General features: G+C 45.4%; 2 protein-coding genes across 3 annotated transcripts; one reads left to right on the top strand and one right to left on the bottom strand.

The window, feature by feature from the left end:
* Positions 1 to 484: 484 nt before the first annotated feature.
* rnf40 (ring finger protein 40) lies at positions 485 to 14,861 on the bottom strand. 2 transcript variants are annotated; one of them, XM_061755528.1, is made up of 20 exons: positions 14,759 to 14,861; positions 14,209 to 14,357; positions 13,967 to 14,134; positions 13,576 to 13,888; positions 12,531 to 12,734; positions 11,733 to 11,854; positions 11,505 to 11,651; positions 9,781 to 9,855; positions 9,562 to 9,681; positions 8,495 to 8,674; positions 8,210 to 8,345; positions 7,962 to 8,083; positions 7,609 to 7,868; positions 7,385 to 7,502; positions 6,138 to 6,287; positions 3,777 to 3,986; positions 3,471 to 3,596; positions 2,726 to 2,866; positions 1,054 to 1,155; positions 485 to 842 (listed from the first exon to the last, which is right to left on the bottom strand). In XM_061755528.1, the coding sequence occupies exons 2-20, from the start codon at positions 14,344 to 14,346 to the stop codon at positions 666 to 668; spliced, it is 3,009 nt and encodes a 1,002-aa protein (XP_061611512.1). In that variant the 5' UTR covers positions 14,347 to 14,357; positions 14,759 to 14,861; the 3' UTR covers positions 485 to 665. The 2 variants fall into 2 exon arrangements, with proteins under 2 accessions (XP_061611512.1, XP_061611511.1); XM_061755527.1 differs by having other exon boundaries at positions 3,777 to 3,989.
* Positions 14,862 to 15,016: 155 nt separating this feature from the next.
* On the top strand, positions 15,017 to 20,266 carry phkg2 (phosphorylase kinase, gamma 2 (testis)). The gene is made up of 10 exons (XM_061755532.1): positions 15,017 to 15,224; positions 15,471 to 15,582; positions 16,225 to 16,400; positions 16,484 to 16,538; positions 16,839 to 16,904; positions 16,998 to 17,161; positions 17,249 to 17,339; positions 17,748 to 17,901; positions 18,136 to 18,261; positions 19,191 to 20,266. The coding sequence occupies exons 2-10, from the start codon at positions 15,488 to 15,490 to the stop codon at positions 19,434 to 19,436; spliced, it is 1,173 nt and encodes a 390-aa protein (XP_061611516.1). The 5' UTR covers positions 15,017 to 15,224; positions 15,471 to 15,487; the 3' UTR covers positions 19,437 to 20,266.
* Positions 20,267 to 20,281: the final 15 nt, after the last annotated feature.

The following is a 20,281-nucleotide window of genomic DNA, read 5'->3' on the forward strand; positions in this document are numbered from 1 at the left end:
ACATGCACACACACAAAAACAGGCAGAAGCACAACAAGCACGGAATACACAGACAAACATAACATACAACACATAAAACATGCACCCAACCAAAAAAACAACATACAAAACATGAACACACAACAGAATGTACACAAACGACACACATGAAACTCACACACGCGCGTGCGCGCACACTCGCGGCGCTTGCCCAGCGTGATGCAAAGCGTGTCGTATGCGCTGGGTTTGTGCCAAACTGCCGCACGTCTCTGTGCTATAGCTCCAGCGGTGATGTCACACAATCCGGGCGTCGCGCTCTATAAATCACCAACGTACTCCCGTGACACACAAGCGGCCCTCCGCTGAGGAAACTAAGAACTTTAATCCGGCCGTTTTAATTTCCTGAATGCAAAGAAACGCTTCAAGATGTGTTATGAATTCCTCAGAAAAGAAAAAAAGTCTGACGCTGGACGTCAAAAAAGCGGACGGATATCACCACACGAAGTGTACTAACGGCTGTTTATTAAACTACAGACAACACTCAGTCACTATCTGTTTGGTCACGTTTGTCCCCAAGTGGCAACGATGCGCTTCAGAAGACGTCCAAAGAGCGATAAAAGCCGGGAACGCGCTTGTCCGTTTGGATGTCCGCCCTTATTTGTGTTCATCTTTTTTCTTTTTTTTTTTTAGGTGATGTAGATGCGGTGAAAGTCATTGGCGCCGAAGGCACAGTTGCACTTGGGGCACTTCCGCTGGCGCGTGTCGTAGCGCATCTTCAGACATTCGTAGCAGAAGACGTGGAAACACTTGGTGAGCACCGTGTCTTTGTCCCGCGTGTTGCAACACGGGCAGCGCAACTTCGCCTGGACAAACACACAAAAAAAAACATTACATCACATACACGATATACCGTTCAAAAACTTGGGATCACTTTGAAATGTCCTTCTTTTGGAAAGAAACACCCTCATATTTTAAAACTATGATTTTCCCTGTAGGAAATGTGCGCTGTAGATTTTTTTTTTGCCCCCCTCTTACAAGCCCACCTCACCATGAGAGTCATGAAATGTCTCACACCTTGTACTGGTTGATTTCCTCCTGCAGGATCTCGTCGGCGTCCGAGTACACCTCCACCTTCTTCTGTTTCTCCAGCTTCCGCCTCAGCCTGGACAGATCCTCCTGGGACGCATGTGGAAAAGCAATATTTATTTATTCCATTTTTTGTTTAGTTTTTTTTTTTTGGAATGAGCATGCATGGTGTACTAGTGGTTATCACGTCTGCCTTGCAATTCTGAGATTCCAAGTTTGAATCTTGCCAAGGATAAACTCTAGCGGGAGACAAGCGTTATCGAAAATGGATGCAGGAAAAAAAAAAATAAAAAAAAAAAAATGAAAAAGGGGGTGGGGCAACAAGCACAAAAACTCCAAAGCATTCTCTGACTTTCTGCTGTTCTTTTATTATCTAAGGGGTAAAAAAAAGATCTATATTCTATTTATTTGCCGTACGTTGATTTGTATCTTTATCGCCGGTTAGCTTTCACTGCTGGGTCTCTGCGGCCTTAATGAAGGCAGATTTGAGACTTGAGTTCAGGCCATGTCCATCAAGACCTCTCATCCAGTAAATATGAGCACTCAGAGAGGCCGATATGGGCGGTCTCCATTTTGCTCGAAAGCACAAAACGAGACACTACAAAGCCTTTCAAAGAAAACATAGCAACGTTGTTTATTGTGTCTATGACATTTTAAAGACCTTTGGACAGCAGATTGAAGGATTAAGAGTCGTTTTGAAGGACAATTTTTAACCTTGTAATCCGCTTTCTTCTGTCATTTTAAATGCAATTCTGTAAAGCATTTGAGTACAAATAAAAGTTATTACTGTTGTTGTAATGATTTATTAGAAAACTGACTTAGAAAAACAATAACAGATGCGGCAACGTAGATGAAGAGAATGGCTCCAAATGTCCTTTTCCTGGTCACTCATTGTGGAGCGACTTGTTGCTAGGCTTAGAAATGCCCTAGGCCAGTGTTTCCCAACCTTTGTTGAGCCAAGGCACATGTTTTCAATTACAAATGTCACCAAAAGGACATATACACTAAAGTCTGTTTCTCTGCATATCAAATTCGGAGGTGGTCACCTCTGCCACGTCCTGCTCGGAAAGCAATGACATCATGAAAACTGTCATTCGACCTGCCTCAACAGATTTTCCTTTTTACTGCCTACGTGCTGGACAACTTCATTCATTTTCAAACAGGTAAAATACGCTTTCGTCTATCAACGCCATGTATGATTTTGCATAAAATAACTATTTCAAACGAGCATTTCACCTCATGTTTGGCTTCTCGGAGACGTCTCGTAAAATAAGTATTTTCAAGGCGTGTTTTAAGAAAATGTTTAAAAAAAAAAAAAAACAATACGTTTCAGCCCGGCGTACGGCCTTGTGAAAATGTTCCGAATGTTACCACCTCTGCCTCAAATTTGAGCCAAGAAAAACCCTGCATACTGAACTAACAACGATCTCGTCTCAATTTACTCACAAATGTACTTAGCCAGTGTGAAATCTGGGCCTGTTTATGTGAACCCAAAGCTGTTATTCTGTTGTATGAATGGCATCAGTTTAATTGTACCTTCTGCCACCTAGTGGAAGAGCACAATATTTGTAGTACATATTTTCGGACCAATTCAATGAAAGTGGACCCAGTGGCTGCACATCCTTTTCGACATGTTTAGGGGGTCAAATGACAACACTACCTGCGCTCGCTTGAGGTTGCTGCTCTCCCTCTCGCGGGCCGTGCGGTTCTCGGCGACGGCGACCTGGATCTCCTTCAGCTTGGCCTGCGTGTGCTCCAGCTGCACTTTCTGGTCTTCCGCCAGCTGTGCAGCCTCCACCGCCTGTAGCGGGACAACAATAACGTCATCACCCCACAACAGCCCTTCGGAAATGGATGCGCTACAACAGGGGTTCTCGTGTACCCCCTTAAATGACAACAGAATTGACAAGTTGTCTACTTTCAATAAAAAAGTTGCAATGTTAATAAATTCAACTTTTTTTAAAAGGCGATGGATGTTATGAGAATAAAGACAGCCGACTAGAACATCTGAACTTTAATTGGGGTTAATCACACTCCTGAGCTGACTTTGAATGCGATTGGTTAATTCTGAAGATTGCATTTTTACATCCCCTCTCGAAATTGATTTGTACAGTTTAGAGGTCACATTAATGGTGGAAAATGTTTCAAAATTATTTAACTTGGTCTCTTTTTTTTTTCCCCCCAATCACACAAACCTGGCATTTGACTTTAGGTGTAATGGCGCAACCTGGCTCTTACACGCTGCAGACTATAAATAAACAATGGAATGTTTTGTGACTAGGAACCATGGATCCAGCGCTTCCTACAAGCACCATTAGGAGCAAGCAATTATTCAAGTTCGTCCAGCTGGCCGCAGTGAAAGCGTGCGGTGATTAGTGAGTCACGAGCACACCAGCAGGCCTCACCTTCCTCTTGTTGAGTTCCAGTGCTTGAGTCCTGACCGACAGCTCTTTCTCCAGGGTGGCCAGTGTGCCCTGAAGAACACCCTCTTTCTCCTCCAGCTTCTGCACGACCAGCAGCTGAGCATCCACCTGCCAAGAAAAAAAACAAAAAAACACACAAATCAACTTGGTCATTAGCCCTTTCAGTGTCAAACCACTTCATAGCGATTAAGGCTGGGCGATCAATCGATTCTATTGAGTTTATTGCTCGTACGATATTCTTGTGATGATGTTTACAGCAGAGTGACGTCAACAAGGTTGGCCTCCCACCTGCGTCTTGAACGTGAGGACCTGGTCGGCGAGCTCCTCCTTCTCCTCCTTGAGCAGCTTGTAGATCTGGTTGGATTTGATGCGCTCGCTCATCAGCTTGAAGTTGGCGTCGTCCTTCTCGCGCAGTTGCTGCAACAGCCGGCTGTTCTGCTCCTGCATGTCCTCGAAGGCCTGGCCCGTCACGTCCATCTCGCTCAGCAGCGCTTCCTCCTCCTCGAGAGACACAAATAATGATGGTCGACACCTGCGATTACGCGGCCTGCTTCCGGCGAGAGCGACAAAACTGCTGATCACTAGACATAAGGAAGTGGGCCTAATTTCTGCTCCCTGAAGAACAAAACCACAAATGAATCCCTTGTGTTTATGCTCCTCACAGGCAAGCCTGTACTGACAACTCAAGCAGCTTCTATATTAGATCTTTTTGTTTTGAACAACCAGATTTTGGCAGGGGGGGGAATTACATTGACTAAATGTAAAACATCCCGAGCTATATTGCTTCACACGCGGCCTGAAGCGCTGGATGAATCAGTATCAGTCTGGACTGCGTTAGTTCGACTGGACCGCCCAAGCAGAAGGTGCTGCAGGCTATCCCAACACTAAGGTCTCTACTTGAGTTCATCAGGACTGTACTGGACCAGCACACCACGGATTTTGGGTCCCGGGAGACATTTTTCCGAGGACCAAATTAAACATAATTACCATGTGAAGCCCAAAACGCCATGGGAATTTTTGTTGTTGTTAAAAGAATATAAAGAAACCTAACTTTTTAATTGGATTAAATTGGATATTCTATTTAGTATTAGCCTTTGTCACTAGCGCTGCTTGCACTAACATGGACGCGGAAGAACAGAGAGGATCATGTTTACAAAAGCAAAGTCAGTGTTGCCAACGTAGACATTTGGTAGCTATACCTAGCGACTTTTCCGACCCTCCCCACCCCCGGAGCATTTTTATTATTATTTTTTTTAGCGGGTTTAATTTCCCACCAAGAAAGAGACAACATGAGTGGAATCATTTCCACATTGTTTTCTACATGATAAGAAAGGAGCCCTGGTGGAAGACAATCACAATCGTTCTAAACATTGCCAAAGATGTGGTTTCTAGAAACGATAAATCGAATGACAACGAATAATTACGTTTAAAAATAAATGAATAAAACAACTAAAAACTAAAAGGCAAAGCTGAATCTTTCCTCGAAACTTCGCAATGACACTGACTAATGTTACTGCAGACTCACACAGACTAACCAACATACCACAACAGCTTGTCAAAAATCACCAATACAAGGCTCAATGTTAGCCAACGGTCTACCACTGCTAGCTTACAACGTACTGTAATGCCCCCCACAAGGAGTCACGGCCACTTCATTGAACAAATGGTACCAACGTAAATCTGTAGTTAAGACAGTTATACAACGAGGTGCTATGGCCACAAATGACGCACATACAGAGCTAGAAATTCTGCATGCATCCAGGGATGCCACATTTATGTGATGCGTCAAAATCATCCCTTTTTAATTGGCCCAAAGCTAAGGTGGGAAGCATAACTAGTTTAGTATGTTTTGTTTTATCGGTGCGCTAGTCCCCAAATAGATGGATAGAGTTAGAGATGGAGATACTTTATTCATCCACAAGTTCACGAATAATTCATGTATGCATTTTTTTAACACAATTTATTAGAGTTTGACGACCACTGTGGTAAACCTGGTCTCATTCTATTCATTTTTTTTTGTTTTACACGCAATTTTAATGAGCGGCTTCACAAAACTAAAGCACTAAGACAGAACCTATGGTCCACAAGAACATTAATCGGAACCCGCCCAGCAATTCTAAAAACACAGAAAACCTCAGAGGAAGCGTAATATAAAAACAAAAAACAAAAAAGGATTAAGCTCACAAATGCTGACAATATATAATAATTCAACACTTGTTCGATCATTGCATCATATTTTTTTAGTACGGCCCTCAGAGGACATGGGGGGGGGGGGGGGGGGCACCGCTGCAATAAATATCCCAGGTCAAAGGTACAAGCGTTTTAATATCAAGTGTAAGATATGAGCTATTGTGGGTGTGTCCCATGTACTAGCGGCTCAGGTTTAACAATTACAACATCGCTCAAGCGACACTCGACCTCTGTGAAACCTCGTTTTTGGATATTCGACATCTCACGACAGCCTTCCACATGTGTCGCGTCATTCCCTGACCTGAGAGACGTGGACACAGTTACGCCAGAGAGGCACACCCAAAAGATTTCGCCATCGAGGTCATTCTTCGGCTCCTCCCTTTGCAATTGCGTCACGTTCAAACTCTGTCCACATGCTCCATCCTGAAGTGAACCTCAGCGAACGTGCGTGGCGAATACCTGCTTAGTGGCGCCCAGCTTCTTCTGCAGATGTTCGATGGTCTCTTCGGCCACTCGGATCTTCCTGAGGGCGTCTTCGTCGGCCAGCTTCTTGCTCTCCTTCCTCTCGCGCTCCTCCAGCTCCCGCACGCGAATCCTCAACTCATCCACCTACACATGGACGTCACGCACATTGTGGGAATTGCAAGTTTGAACATATTTTCAAGAGGGGAAATTAAATTAAAATAAACGGAGTGGGCGGCATGGTGACGGGTGGTTAGCACATCTGGCTCACAGTTCTGAGCACCTGGGTTCAAACCCTAGCCCCGCCCGTGTGGAGTTTGCATGTTCTCCCCATGCCTGCGTGGGTTTTCTCCGGGCACTCCGGTTTCCTCCCACATCCCAAAAACATGCGTGGTAGGTTGATTGAAGACTCTAAATTGCCCGTAGGTGTGAATGTGTGCGCGAATGGTTGTTTGTTTCTATGTGCCCTGCGATTGGCTGGCGACCGGTTCGGGGTGTACCCCCCGCCTCCCGGCCGGAGATAGCTGTAGTAGGCTCCAGCACGCCCGCGACCCTAGTGAGGATAAAGCGGTACAGAAAATGGATGGATGGATAAACGGAGTGGTAATGTGATTGCACAAGTGTACACACCCTCCTCTAACTGGGGCCGTGGCTCAGTTCAGAATTGACCCATCACATTCAAATTCATGTTAAATGGGAGTCAGCCACCATTTACAGAGCCTTTGATTAACCCTCAAATTAAGTTCAGATGTTCGAACAGGCTTTTCCTGACATGTTTTTTTTTTTCCCCGAGCAAAAGCCTGAAGGTTTCATGCTAACACTGACTACTATTTGGAACAGTTTAAAATTCCTTCCTGCTTTGACTAAGACGCCAGTTCCAACTGAAGAAAAACAGCCCCAAAACATGATGGTGCCACCGCCGTGCTTCATTATAGATATTAGGAATCTGGGCGCTCTCATGAACCACGTTTTTTCCGTTTGGTAATGTTGCCGTCTTCAAAGTGTAGCTCACGGACACAAAACCGCTAGCACGAGCGGAGGATGTGTGAGAAGAACATTTAAAGAAGAATTGTTTTGAATAATGTTTAACTATTTAATTCTAAAAGTGGATGGGGGGGGGATTGATTCAAATCAGATTGTTGCGAAAACAACATTTGGAGTAACTCTTAAAGGTGAGTAGAGGTCACCAATATGTCTGATTAAAACCAGAAGCTTTTTGTTTTTTGCGAAGCATGGGATCAGACCTCTGCTTTGGATTTACGTTCAGCTGCCATGAGTTGCACTTTGTCCCGCTGCTCCTTTGGAGCCGATTTGTACATGTCCAGCAGGAGCTTCATCTCTTTCTGGGACTCTTGAGCTTTCCTGTAAAGCAGCAAACAAAGATCATTTTTCACCACACTTTGTGGGGGCAAAGGGTCAACAATTTGACTCAAAGTGGCCTCAAAGGTTGGGGGGGGGGGGGGCGTACTTGAGCTCGACTCTGAGCATCTTCAACGTGTCCGAGTCTTTCCTCTTGAGCTCGTCGCTGCGCTGCCTCTCGCGCTCGCGCTCTCGCTCTCGTTCGCGCTCGGCCTCCCTCTCCCTCTCGCGGGCCCGCTGCCTCTCCAGCTCCTTCCTCCTCTCCTCCTCCTCTTCTTGGTCCTCATCTTCCTCCTTCTTCACCTCGTTGGTGTCGCCGGTCGACTCCTCCAGAACTAGACCGCCCGCGTCGCTGCTCAGGCAGCGTAACTTTCACCCCCCCAAAAAAATAGACAAATTCAAACCCGGAAGTGCGGAGTTTTTTTTAAAGTGAACCAGGTCAACATGAACAGCGTCATCTACCTTGTTGATTTCGACCTGGGTTTCGCGCAGCTTCCTCTTGAAGCGCTGCACGTCACCTTTCAGCTGCAGGTTGTGGTTCTGAAGGCTGCTGATTAGGTGTCGCATCTCCCTGTTGATTGGTCCTGAGAGCGCATGGCAGACAGACAGAACGGCAAAAATGTCAGTGATTCCCAAGCACATAGTATGCAGGTGCGCCACGCTTTGCCCCCCGCTGGTCTAATACCATCCAATACAACCATATACGGTACCTGCTTGCTCGTTGGCGGCGAGATTTTGCTCAAACTCGATGCGCAACATTTCGTATTCTTTGCGCACTTGGGCCAGCGTGTCCTCCAGCTGGATGACTTCAGTGCGCAACTTCTTCTGGAGGGACAGCTCGTCACTCTAGAGTGGTCAGACGCACGCGAGTGGCGTTAAACATGTTGCCAAGGAGCGGGAATCATGTTGTCACGCCGGGATTATGAAATATAGCATGTGCGGGCGAATTAAGTAGAAAAGCTATTTTTTTTGGAGGGGGGGGGAATTAAGTGTACCTCCATGTGCTCAATCTGTCTGAGGTGGGCGTTCTTGGCCGTGAGCAGGAGGGCCCGAGCCTCATCGAGCTGGGTTTTGACTCCCAGAGACTCGTTGTAGAGCAGCGAGAACTGGGACTGCAGACACTTGTACTCCACAGTCTCCTTCACGACCTCCTCGGGAATATTACGCAGGTCGATCTAGAACGAGGAGGCGGCACATAGTGAAGCGGCAGGCTGCTTACGGAAGCATTCGCTCGCTCCCGAATCACTATATACAGTGGATATAAAAAGACTACACACCCCTGTTCAAATGACAGGCTTTTGTGATATTAAAAAATGAGACCAAGATAAATCATTTTGAAAGTTCTCTCCCCTTTAATATGACCTGTATTCTCTAACAAATATTATATACCCCATAAAATATTGAACAAATAAACATATAACAACTTTTTTTTTAAGATGAGTGCATTTTACAAAATGAACACAAAGAAAACATGTTCATGTTGTGATGTGTTGCTTTGTCTGTATCAGCGCAATGCATCGAGGGATATATTGCTTTTCCAGTGACCGTCGCGTGTAAACTACCTTTCAAGATGCATTGTGAGATACATTGAGGGCATTATATAATAAGATAAGATAACCCATCCTCACAACACAGGCAAAATGGCAAACTCGCTATATACAGCACTATATAGTGACGAGGGAGTGATTCCAGACACAGCCAAAGTCAAAAACACCCCGGTTCAACATTGGCTCTCCTCACACCTGCTACGCAAAATGAAATGAAATCTAACTTGAGCTGTGGTTGGTCTGGCCGCTCGTCAACACCGCCGTAACCCTCGGGAGCAAAACAAACACATTGAGAACTTGCTGAAAAGCTGGGAGTCGGTCCAGTTGAAGTAATGCACACTACATTCCACCGGAGCTTAATTGCTTCCCTCGTGGGCATTATGAGAACATGCAAACTGTAGCAGCTCGTTAGCAAGAGGAGCGAAATGTCTGGCTGCAATGACGCAACGAAAAGGTTAAAGCTCCGACTAAGCGAGCCAAACATTAAACGTCACTGTTCCAGACGCCGTCGTCACCTTGAGCTTCTCGCTCTCCCTCACGGCCTCTTGGAGCTCCACCTGCAGCTTCTCCAACTCTGCCATGCGGCTGTTGGCCAACTCCTGGTTGTGCTCCAGCTCTGTGTTAAGACTCTCAAACTGGGATAGAAACAAAGAAAGTTGTATGTTATGAATTGAAGACGTGCATTGTGGGGCTTTTTTTTTTCCCCGTTTTCTTTTTCTTTAACCAACACTCACCTTTTGAATGGTTAATGTAATTTGGCCTCCAGCCAGCCCACCTGAGCTGCCGGTGCTGCTGTAGCCAGACTTGAGCTGCAGACCACAAACAATGGACCACAAGTTATTAACCCTTTATCAATTATCAGTATACTACAAATTCGATTCATCATTTTTTTGTTATATGCGTCCATCAATCCATTTTTCTCAACCACAACACCCCTGAAATACTGACGTGCTCTATGGATGAACTGCACCCCGGCTACAGCAGAGTGCTTGATCCTTAGCGGACGCATCTCATTTATTGCCCCAACCAAGGAAGTGTGGGTTTATCCATCCATCCATCCATCCATCCATTCTCTACCGCTTATCCGGGTCGGGTCGCGGGGGTAGTAGCTTCAGCAGGGACGCCCAGACTTCCCTCTCCCCAGCCACTTCATCCAGCTCTTCCGGGGGGATCCCGAGGCGTTCCCAGGCCAGCCGAAGGATGTAGTCTCTCCAGCGTGTCCTGGGTCGTCCCCGGGGTCTCCTCCCGGTGGGACATGCCCGGAACACCTCAGCAGGGAGGCGTCCGGGAGGCATCAGAATCAGATGCCCCAGCCACCTCATCTGGCTCCTCTCAATGCGGAGGAGCAGCGGCTCTACTCTGAGATCCTCCCGGATGACCGAGCTTCTCACCCTATCTCTCAGGGAGAGCCCGGACACCCTGCGGAGGAAACTCATTTCGGCCGCTTGGTTCCGCTTCCGGGATCTTGTTCTTTCGGTCACGACCCACAGCTCATGACCATAGGTGAGGGTAGGAACGAAGATCGACCGGTAAATTGAGAGCTTCGCCTTTCGGCTTAGCTCTTTCTTTACCACAACGGACCGATACAAAGTCCGCATCACTGCAGACGCCGCACCGATCCGCCTGTCGATCTCCCGTTCCATTCTTCCCTCACTCGTGAACAAGACCCCAAGATACTTGAATTCCTCCACTTGGGGCAGGATCTCATCCCCGACCTGGAGATGGCATGCCACCCTTTTCCGACTGAGGACCATGGTCTCAGATTTGGAGGTGCTGGTTCTCATCCCAGCCGCTTCACACTCGGCTGCGAACTGCTCCAATAAGAGTTGGAGGTCACGGCTTGATGAAGCCAACAGAACCACATCATCTGCAAAAAGCAGAGATGCAATACTGAGGCCACCAAACCGGACCCCCTCTACGCCTCGGCTGCGCCTAGAAATTCTGTCCATAAAAGTTATGAACAGAATCGGCGACAAAGGGCAGCCTTGGCGGAGTCCAACCCTCTCCGGGAACGAGTCCGACTTACTGCCGGATATGCGGACCAAACTCTGACTCCGGTCGTACAGGGACCGAACAGCCCGTATCAGGGGGTTCGGTACCCCATACTCCCGAAGCACTCTCCACAGTTTTCTTTATTTGGGTTTATTTGCTTCATGTCTCTCGTTTTTTCCCCAAATGATGCCGATGCATTTTCCAAGGATGTTCCCATTACATTTTGGTGAGAAAAAAAACCATCCATTTCAATAGTACTTGTCCTCATTGGGGTCACGGGTGAGATGGAGCCTTACTGCCTCTCTATATCTTGAACACCCGCATAAGTTAGCAAATATACTAAAGGCTTAAGACAAGGATAGGACAAAAATGAGATGGTATGTGTCTAAAGTGCCAGAAAAAAGGCGTACATACGCTGCAAAAAGAGACAGACTGATGTCACAGAGTCAATATGAAAGAACTGCACCTGCTCCATGGCCTCTGCCAAGTGCTTGTTGAGCTTTTGTTCCCTATTTCGGAGTTTCTCAATGTCCCACTGCAAGTCCTCCACAGTGGTCTCCATCTCCGACACCTTGGTCTCCGCGCTGGTCACCTTGTCCACCCATTCGTTGTACTGTAATGAGGGATAAACACTTCGTTCTTCATCCTTGCATGTACGCGTGGGCTTCATGCCCACCAACTGAGGACATCTCACCTCCATTGACGTTTTGTGATGTCGACCCTGCAGCAGGGTGGCCTGGTCTCGCAGTCTGCGATTCTCGTCCAGCAGAGTGCGGTTCACGGCGCCCGCGCTGGCCAGGCTCTCGTCCTCGCACGCTGCCGGGGACGAGACACGTCATTTTTTTTATTACAGTCACTCTATTTTGCAGATTTATACCCACCGCAGGTGGGTTTAGAACATATCCCCCGCGATAAATGGAGTTCAAGACAATCCGACGCATAGAGAGATGTGACCATTCCAAATATTAAGGACAGTACTGCACCCATCGTAAAAACTGTTGCACTCGCTAAAATGCGTGGAGGGGGGGAGAAATAAATAAAAACCACTGTGCTCGTGTTCTGGCGTTGCAGCTTTGGTCCACTTCCCGTAATAATCTTTTCGCGGCGTAATCCTAAACTCGGAAGCTCATGACAACTGTACGTAGGCTTTGCCCAACACGGAGTGGTGTTTCCAAGCAAAAATACACGCACATACAACAAAAAGTGGATCGACACTGTCTGCAGTGTCAGTGACTCAGATACCAGATCTTATGCTCTAAGACCAACTCTCAAATTTAAAGATCAATACTTTTGATATTCCAGTCATTTGAGTTCATGTATTTGCAATATCGTAACGGAAAGGAAAGTGGAGGTAGCAATTAGCAGACGCGCACAAGGAGCAGAGCTGCACAATCTCCGTGCAGCAAAAGAAGATTAATGCATCGGTTACTTCGTTTCCAACTTTGAAAATCCCCGGAGTTTTGAGACCGTCGTCAATACACATTTGACGTACCCGCAGCTTGGATCTGCTTGCACATGTCGTCAATGCAGCTGTGCAGTCGGTCGAAGACGCACACGAGGCAGGCGATGGCGTCCTTGCTGAAGAACATGCGGTCCTGGAGGTGCAGCGTCAGCTCTTCTTCGCTGCTGTGCTCCAGCGTGGCCAAGAAACCTTTGGCGCTCTCGCTCAGGGGAAAAGGGGGCGGTGGTGATGCTTCTGCGCACATGAATGTATGATTATGGGTCATTTCCATATAATCAATCATGATAAAGACACTTGTTAAAAAAAAATTCTAATCTAATTTAGCATTTTTTTTTTAAATGACACTTTGGGTTTTATATGGGTAAATAAAAGTTATTGATTTAAAATTTTAGACATTCCTTCTTGATAGACCAAATGGTAGTGGCCACTTCTATAACAGTAGAGACACAAACAGCATCATAAAAATGGTGGGAGTTGCACAATTTACATGTTACCAAGAGCATAAATGATCCTACATACTCACTAAAACCATCTCCTCTTCTCTTCATACAATCGTAATTACGCTATCGATATGCAATAGTTCCGACAGCATCAACTAGCACAAACTTGCATACTGCGATAAGAAGCCACGTAAACGAGATTTCTCAGCCAGTATTATATGAGAACGATTTGCTCTTCTGCTCATCAATTTCAGGCACGTGTGCAAAATTATGTCAGCGTGACGTTTCGCAAACGCTCCCATGGTAGAAAAATCCTATATATACAAAAATGTAATTAACATCTGCAGAAAACATATGTTGCAAATCATGAAACCTAATTTGGGACACAGAGCGGTTAAAGACATTTTGACATGAAAAGTATTACTTGAAACATTTACTATGATTTGAATGATAACAATGGCCAATGACTCAAATACTCATATCAGTAAAATTCATGGATTTTCAAAAGGAAATTCAGTGGGCTATGTCTTTTCTGTTATGGATCAATCTTTATGAAAATAACCCTTCTAGAAAAAGGTTTGGCCAGTAAGACCTTGCACAGAGATATTGAAAAAGCACAAAAAAAAGCATGTAACCTGTGGTTGATTGCCATGGGGGCTCTGTGGGTGTTAACTGCTCTGATCTGTCAGGTTGTGGAGGCTGCTGTGGAGTGTCCCGATGCCCTTCTTTAGATACTTCACCATGCTGCTGATGCTCTGGTAGTTTCCCGTCACCGTGTGCCTCAGGGAGCGGCGGCGGAGGCGCACCAGAGGTCGGTGAGACCATACTGACACCGTCTCCCTCCATGGGTGCGGGATCAGGAAGCGGCGCAGGAGGGGGAACTGGTTTGGACGGCACTGGGGCCTCCGGTTCAATACGTTTACGCAGGGCATGGACCTTTTCTTCCAGCTGCAATAAAGCCATTATTTTAATCATAGACCACTAATGTCAAAAAGTGTTGAATGCAATTGTTGTGTGTACTCGTACCTCTGACCAGTAGCGGTTCACAATCAGCAGGGTGGTGTCATCAGTTGCTTGCCTCTTTTCTAGCTTCTCTATTTTCTCCCGTAACTCATCCTCCATCGCCTGCCGCTGCTCCAAGCGCTCGCTCAGCTTCTTATTCTTAAACTGGATCACCTTCATGTCCATTTCCTCCTGCACATTAAATCAGAAAGGCTTGACCGTGCTGATCTTAACTACGGGGAGATTTGCAATGTCAGTGGGCTCACAGTGGACGAGACTCCAGCGATGCGAATGGGCTCAATGAGAGTGGTGGTGGTCTTCTCCTCCTTTTTGCTTTTCTTCTCAGGTGGTCCGGGGGGACTGTCCCCCCCGGGGGGACGCTTTCCTCCCCCTGCACCTGACATCTTGGCTTCCCCTGCGTCAAAATCAACATTCAGTAACATTTCGACTTCTTTTGAAGTAATAATAAGATGACGTGTAACGGATACTCATTCATATTCTGACAGCAATCAGCGACTTTAGCCTCGTTTGAACTACAAGCGCCAATATTATATTGTTACATTCATACCAATGAGTAAAGGCAGTCTTGCCTTATTAATCTGGGCGATATGTGGCTAACAAAACCGAAATAGGCATCTTTTATTGCGCTTTCGTTCGCCTGTATTAGCCCCATTCGCGGAGGTAAGCTAGGCTAACGCTAATACCGCTTCCACCAAAGCACATTGAATTTCTGGACGATGGGACATGCTCGCCAAAGTTTTACACACACCAACAACATTTCGGAGTAGTTTTTTCGCCTCTTTTTCAAATACAAACCTCAGGAACGAATTAATAAAAATACTTCAAGACATCGGAGCAGCTAGCGGAAGTGGCAAAAAATACTTCCGCTCACCAAACTCGCTAGCTAGCAAAATATCACCGAATAATTTAGCTTTTTATGCATTTATTAATAGATTTGTTCAACTTACACTGCTTTGTAGAGTTGTATCATGAAAAACTGGTGGCTATAAAATTCTAATAAATACTCAAATAAAATAAAAAAAATAGTGTATTGCACTCCGCCCACGTGAGGGCGATACTGATAGCAACAACAACAAAAAAGGGGAAAAAAACGAATTGAGCTGTTTCGAGGAATGCAGGCAAAGTGTTATCACTTTCTGAATATTGTGTCTTTTTTGTCTGACTCTCTTGGGATACTACCGCAACTGACGCACGTAGAGTGATGGGTCCGCATTAGCTTGGTCGCATCACACGGTTGTTCGCGTTTCTCTTGTCATACATGGTGAGTACAGTGTAGCTTTACACGGTCAGTGAACTGCGGCGTGCCAGGCCACTACTAGCACACCTTGATAATGTCATATTTTAGAAACAACACGAGAAGGGGGGGAAAGAACATGTCAACTGCCTGCCTCGCTTGTGTGGAATCACATCAAGCAGAACACACATCCACTTCCCTGTCCTGACTGCAGTTCCTGTTATTTATTGTTGCCTTGAAGTTGAACTCTGACTACCTGTTTGTTGTCTCAAGATTCCCATCCTGTCAGCATGACCAAAGACATTGTAATTGGAGATGATCTGCCTGACTGGGTGGGTGCCAAGGAGTTTTACCAGAAGTATGACCCCAAAGAGGTGATTGGCCGGTGAGTACATTGGGAAACAAAAGGGGGAACACAACTCATCCCTGTGTAATCCAATTCTTTGATGTATGACTTAACAAAGCAATCTCGAATAAAGCGTTCCCCAACTATAGCACGGTTCATCGTTCTAGTTCACAGAGGGGCATTGTCTTTGTTGCAGAAATCCTCGCTATATTGCAATGTATGGCGATCACTATCAGGTATTATCAAGTATTTCAACACAAAGAGTGCAGCAACACGTAGACAGAAAATATAACTATAATAATAATACTCACAGGCATATATTTTGTATACTCTGCGAAATATACTGCAGATTACTGCACAGTTGCGATTGGCGTCTTTGTATATATCTGCATGTCTGTATTATACTGCTCCCCGCTGGCTGATGCGCGCACACCAGAAGTCAGAAGAAGAGCTTCATTTAATCAGGCCCTAGCCCTGTCTAATAGAAATGTCGAGCTTTACTGCCACCTTGTGGCATCTATGGGCATTTATAATATCTAATCCTAATTCTGGTTGGAACTTTTGGCCCGAAATGTGAACATCCCGGTCGACGGCTAAACCAATCAATCCTGGCGACCACGTGTCGTTATAAATAGCTTATTTCTTCTTTTTTTGGGGTGGGGTGGGGGGGGGGGGGGTCAGGGGCGTGAGCAGCGTGGTGCGCAGGTGCGTGCACAGACACACGGGGCAGGAGCTGGCCGTCAAGATCATCGAGATCACCGCCGAGAAGATGACCATCCAGCAGCTGGAGGAGGTGAAGACGTCCACGCTCAAGGAGATCCAAGTCCTCAACGTGGTCAAGGCCCACTCGTCAATCAGTGGGTCCACAATGCACTCAGAACGACAACATACGGAAATAATATCAACCTGTTTGATTACGGTTTTGTATTCTTGCACTTAGTTACACTCGTTGATTCCTACGAGTCCACAACTTTCATCTTCCTGGTGTTCGACCTGTAAGTAAAATGATTCAATATTCATACAACAGTACCTCGACTTAAGAGTTGAATTCGTTCCAGCAAAAATTGTCCGATTTTTGTTTTTCGTTGTACACGTTACAACATGAGAAAAAGATAATGACATTCAAACAATTATTTTTTTTTTGAGATCTTCAAATATCACCAGTTTGGTTTTTGGCCGCTTTCTGTCGTTATTGTTGTAGGCGTTAAAGGCCCACCATATTCCTTTTCTATTTTTAAAAATTCATCTTCCGATTAATGATGAGCAGAATGAATGCGTTCTTTCTTCCTGAACAGTATGAGGCGGGGGGAGCTGTTTGACTACCTCACAGAAAAAGTTACACTGAGTGAGAAGGAAACAAGGCGAGTTTGTGCCATTTACATCATCCAAGTTGTTTTCTAAAAAAAAAAAAAAATGTCAACGGTCTCCATCCTCTCCTGCGCGCCTCAATTCAGGAGCATGATGCGAGCTCTTCTGGAAGCGGTGCGCTACCTCCACTCCCTCCACATCGTCCACCGCGACCTGAAACCCGAGAACATTCTGCTGGACGACCAGGGACACCTCAAACTGTCCGACTTTGGCTTCTCGGTGCAGCTGCAGCCTGGGGAGAAGCTGAGAGGTGCTCGAGTGAGCATGAAAGTGTTCAGCGAATTTCTGTTCTACGCTTTGTAAAAGTCAAAGCGCTTTTGTCTGTTGTTGTTATTAGAGCTTTGCGGAACGCCCGGTTATTTGGCTCCCGAAATACTGAAATGCTCCATGGATGAAATGCACCCCGGCTACGGAAAAGAGGTTGATCTGTAAGTCCTAACCAGATGCATCTAATTTATTACCTCTAACAAGAAAGTATGGGTTTCAATTTGTTTATTTACAATCTGTAGTTGTTGTTGTTGTTTTTTAAAATGATGGCTTTGAATTTTTCCAAGGACACATTATGTGCCAGTTTTTCTTAAGATGGACCAAGGTGGAAAGAAGTATGAACAGTTCAAAATAGCAGTCGGCGTTAGTACAAAACCTACAAATGTCAGGAAAAGCCTACTAGAACAGCTAAACTTTTAAATGGTGGCAGTTGTGTGCCGACTCCCATTTAACATAAAACGGAATGGGCTTGGTTAATCCTGAGCACGGCCACATCCGAGTTATGAGGGTGTGCACACTTGTGCAAACACAATTCATGACTGTGCCACCGCATCTGTGTGTTACCACAGCTGGGCATGCGGCGTGATCCTCTTCACCTTACTGGCCGGCTCGCCGCCCTTCTGGCACCGCAAACAGATGCTGATGCTCAGGATGATCACGGAGGGCCGCTACAAGTTCGGCTCGCCCGAGTGGGACGACCGCTCGGACACCGTGAAGGATCTGGTGAGTCGGGGAATTATTTGCGCCCGATGTTTGCACGATAGCGAACTTCTGAAGCGGAGCGCCGTGCAATTGGGATTTATCGGCAGGTGTCGGATTTCGATCCGTTTCGATTTCCGTGATTTGCAAAGCGCGGCGTTCGACTTTGGAGGTTCCGCTGTGGTCTGCCTGTAGCGCTCGAGCGTTGCGAAAAGATCCCCCGCTTACCTCGCGTGTCCGGATGCCGCTGATGTTCAGATCTCCCGGCTGCTGGTGGTGGATGCCAGCGCGCGTCTGACGGCCGAGCAGGCCTTGGCGCATCCTTTCTTCAGGCAGTACCAGAAGGACGAAGTGCGACTCTTCAGGCCCAGAAAGTCGTTCAGGGTGAGCGTGTTCAGAAAGCCGTCGTTGCTGCCGAGTAACCAAGCCCAAATACAAATTATGATTTTACTTTTTTAAGTACCTTTTAGTCTCGGGAAATCAGTCAGTACTTCTACATTTGCGTCTCTTTGTCGGCTATTGTATGGAAGTGATATAGTCATACTTACTGTAAGTACATTTCAGTCTTGACTTTTTTTTTTTATTCCCACTAAAGTAAAATGAGTCAATATTTCTCTTTTTGTGTAGTTGCCAAAACAGGTAGTGTATATGATTGACTATAAAAAAAATCTTTTTGACTTTTGAGCTTAGGAACATTTCGGCATCTATTTATAATTTTGTATTTACTTAGGTAACGAGTCAGTACTTCTAGTTTTACCAGTATTTTTGTTAAGTTTTCAAAACAGTAAGGGGGCGGGGGGGGGAAATCATTTTGACTCTGTACTTATTTTGACTTTGAGTAAAAGTAACTCCCCATTTTGACGCACTTGTCATTTATTTCTCAACTATAATTCTCACAAGAAATGAACATGAGAAGAAAGCGTATTTCGATTCCAAATTGGATTTGGGCGCCAGTTTCTCAAGCCGCCTGGCAACCGCATTCACTGATTTCCAGCTTGTAGGATGAAAATACGTATTTATTCATATGTTGTAATATTTCAACATATGAATAAATAAGTATTTTAAAAATAGGGAGTTACTTTTCAATCACCCTGTATATATTTGACAGGAAAAAAAACCTTATATTTCAGAGTCTGAACTTTTTTTTTTTTTTTTACTTGAGTAAAATAAGCCAGTACTTCTACTTTTATCCGTCTTTGTCAATTTCTATAAAACGGGTATGCGAGTACTTGAGTCACCTCTGTAACCAATGGAGTTTGTCGCCGCAAGGAACTGTAACCCGAGCGGACATCTTGCGTTTTCCTCTCGGGCAGGTGTTGATCGTGACGGTGCTGGCCTGCATCCGGATGTACGGCCGCTACCGCAGGGCTCGGCCGCTGACGCGCGAGGTGCTGGCCCGCGACCCTTACTCCCTGCGCGGCGTGCGCAGACTCATCGACGGCTGCGCCTTCCGCATCTACGGGCACTGGGTGAAGAAAGGCGAGCGGCAGAACCGAGCCGCCCTCTTCCAGAACACGGCTAAGGTCATGTTGCTCGAGCTGGAGGACTTTGAAACATAAACCTCATTTCTATTATTGTTATACTGTTTGTTTTTTTTGTTTTTTGTTTTTTGTTTTTTTTTAAAACAGAGCTGTTGTGTGTGTTTGCCAAGTTGCAGTTGAATTTTAAAATGAGGACTTGAGGAATTTATGCCTTACTGACTGCATGCTGTCGCAAGCACGCAGACTTTAAAAAAAAAATAATAATAATAATAATATCCCGATCAGCCTTTTTTTTTTTTTTTTTTTTTTTTTTTTTTTTTTTTTTTTTTTTAAACTTCAAGTCACGTTTACGGTGCGCTTTGCATTAAAGGGCATTTTGCGGTGCGCTTTGCATTAAAGGGCATTTCTACATGTTTATTTGGGATTCTAACACTTGATCTCTAAAGGAAAGCACTGTGATAAAGCTACAAACTACTCGCAAAAAGTTAGCTATATTTGGCTTTCGGGTGAAATTCCAGGATGAACCGAAAATGCAACAAGTACTGAAACATTGAACACATGAATTCAAATGTTTACAGAAGGTAAAATTAGGTGTTTCACCTGTTAAGGATCTACTGAATTTTAAGTTTACCGCCGAAAAACCCCAATATAACAAGACTTTTTGCGAGTAGTGTTATCAGCATACAAACAGATTGTATTAAACTCATATTCATATTCACAGACGTTCTCGTGGTAGGAAGTCAAATGTGAAATATTTACACCGTTGTACTGTACTTGCATGTTTTTGGTGAGCAAAATCTCCACGTTTCTTGAAGAAACCAACTGTTAGTGACTGTGTTTCGTGTGAAAAACTCATTCCATTGCACAATGACTCTTGAACCTGACTAAATAAATACTATTTAATAGTTGCTCCGGAAACAAAA

This window comes from Phyllopteryx taeniolatus, chromosome 19 (assembly GCF_024500385.1).
Source record: "Phyllopteryx taeniolatus isolate TA_2022b chromosome 19, UOR_Ptae_1.2, whole genome shotgun sequence".
NCBI classification, from domain to species: Eukaryota; Metazoa; Chordata; class Actinopteri; order Syngnathiformes; family Syngnathidae; genus Phyllopteryx; species Phyllopteryx taeniolatus.

Coding starts and splice junctions, on each gene's coding strand:
- rnf40 (XM_061755527.1), bottom strand. CDS start 14,346: ATGTCAGGTGCAGGGGGAGGAAAGCGTCCCCCCGGGGGGGACAGTCCC. Junction 11,652..11,732: donor ATCACAAAACGTCAATGGAG/GTGAGATGTCCT, acceptor CCCTCATTACAG/TACAACGAATGGGTGGACAA. Junction 2,867..3,470: donor TGGAACTCAACAAGAGGAAG/GTGAGGCCTGCT, acceptor GTCCCGCTACAG/GCGGTGGAGGCTGCACAGCT.
- phkg2 (XM_061755532.1), top strand. CDS start 15,488: ATGACCAAAGACATTGTAATTGGAGATGATCTGCCTGACTGGGTGGGT. Junction 16,539..16,838: donor ATCTTCCTGGTGTTCGACCT/GTAAGTAAAATG, acceptor CTTCCTGAACAG/TATGAGGCGGGGGGAGCTGT. Junction 16,905..16,997: donor CTGAGTGAGAAGGAAACAAG/GCGAGTTTGTGC, acceptor GCCTCAATTCAG/GAGCATGATGCGAGCTCTTC.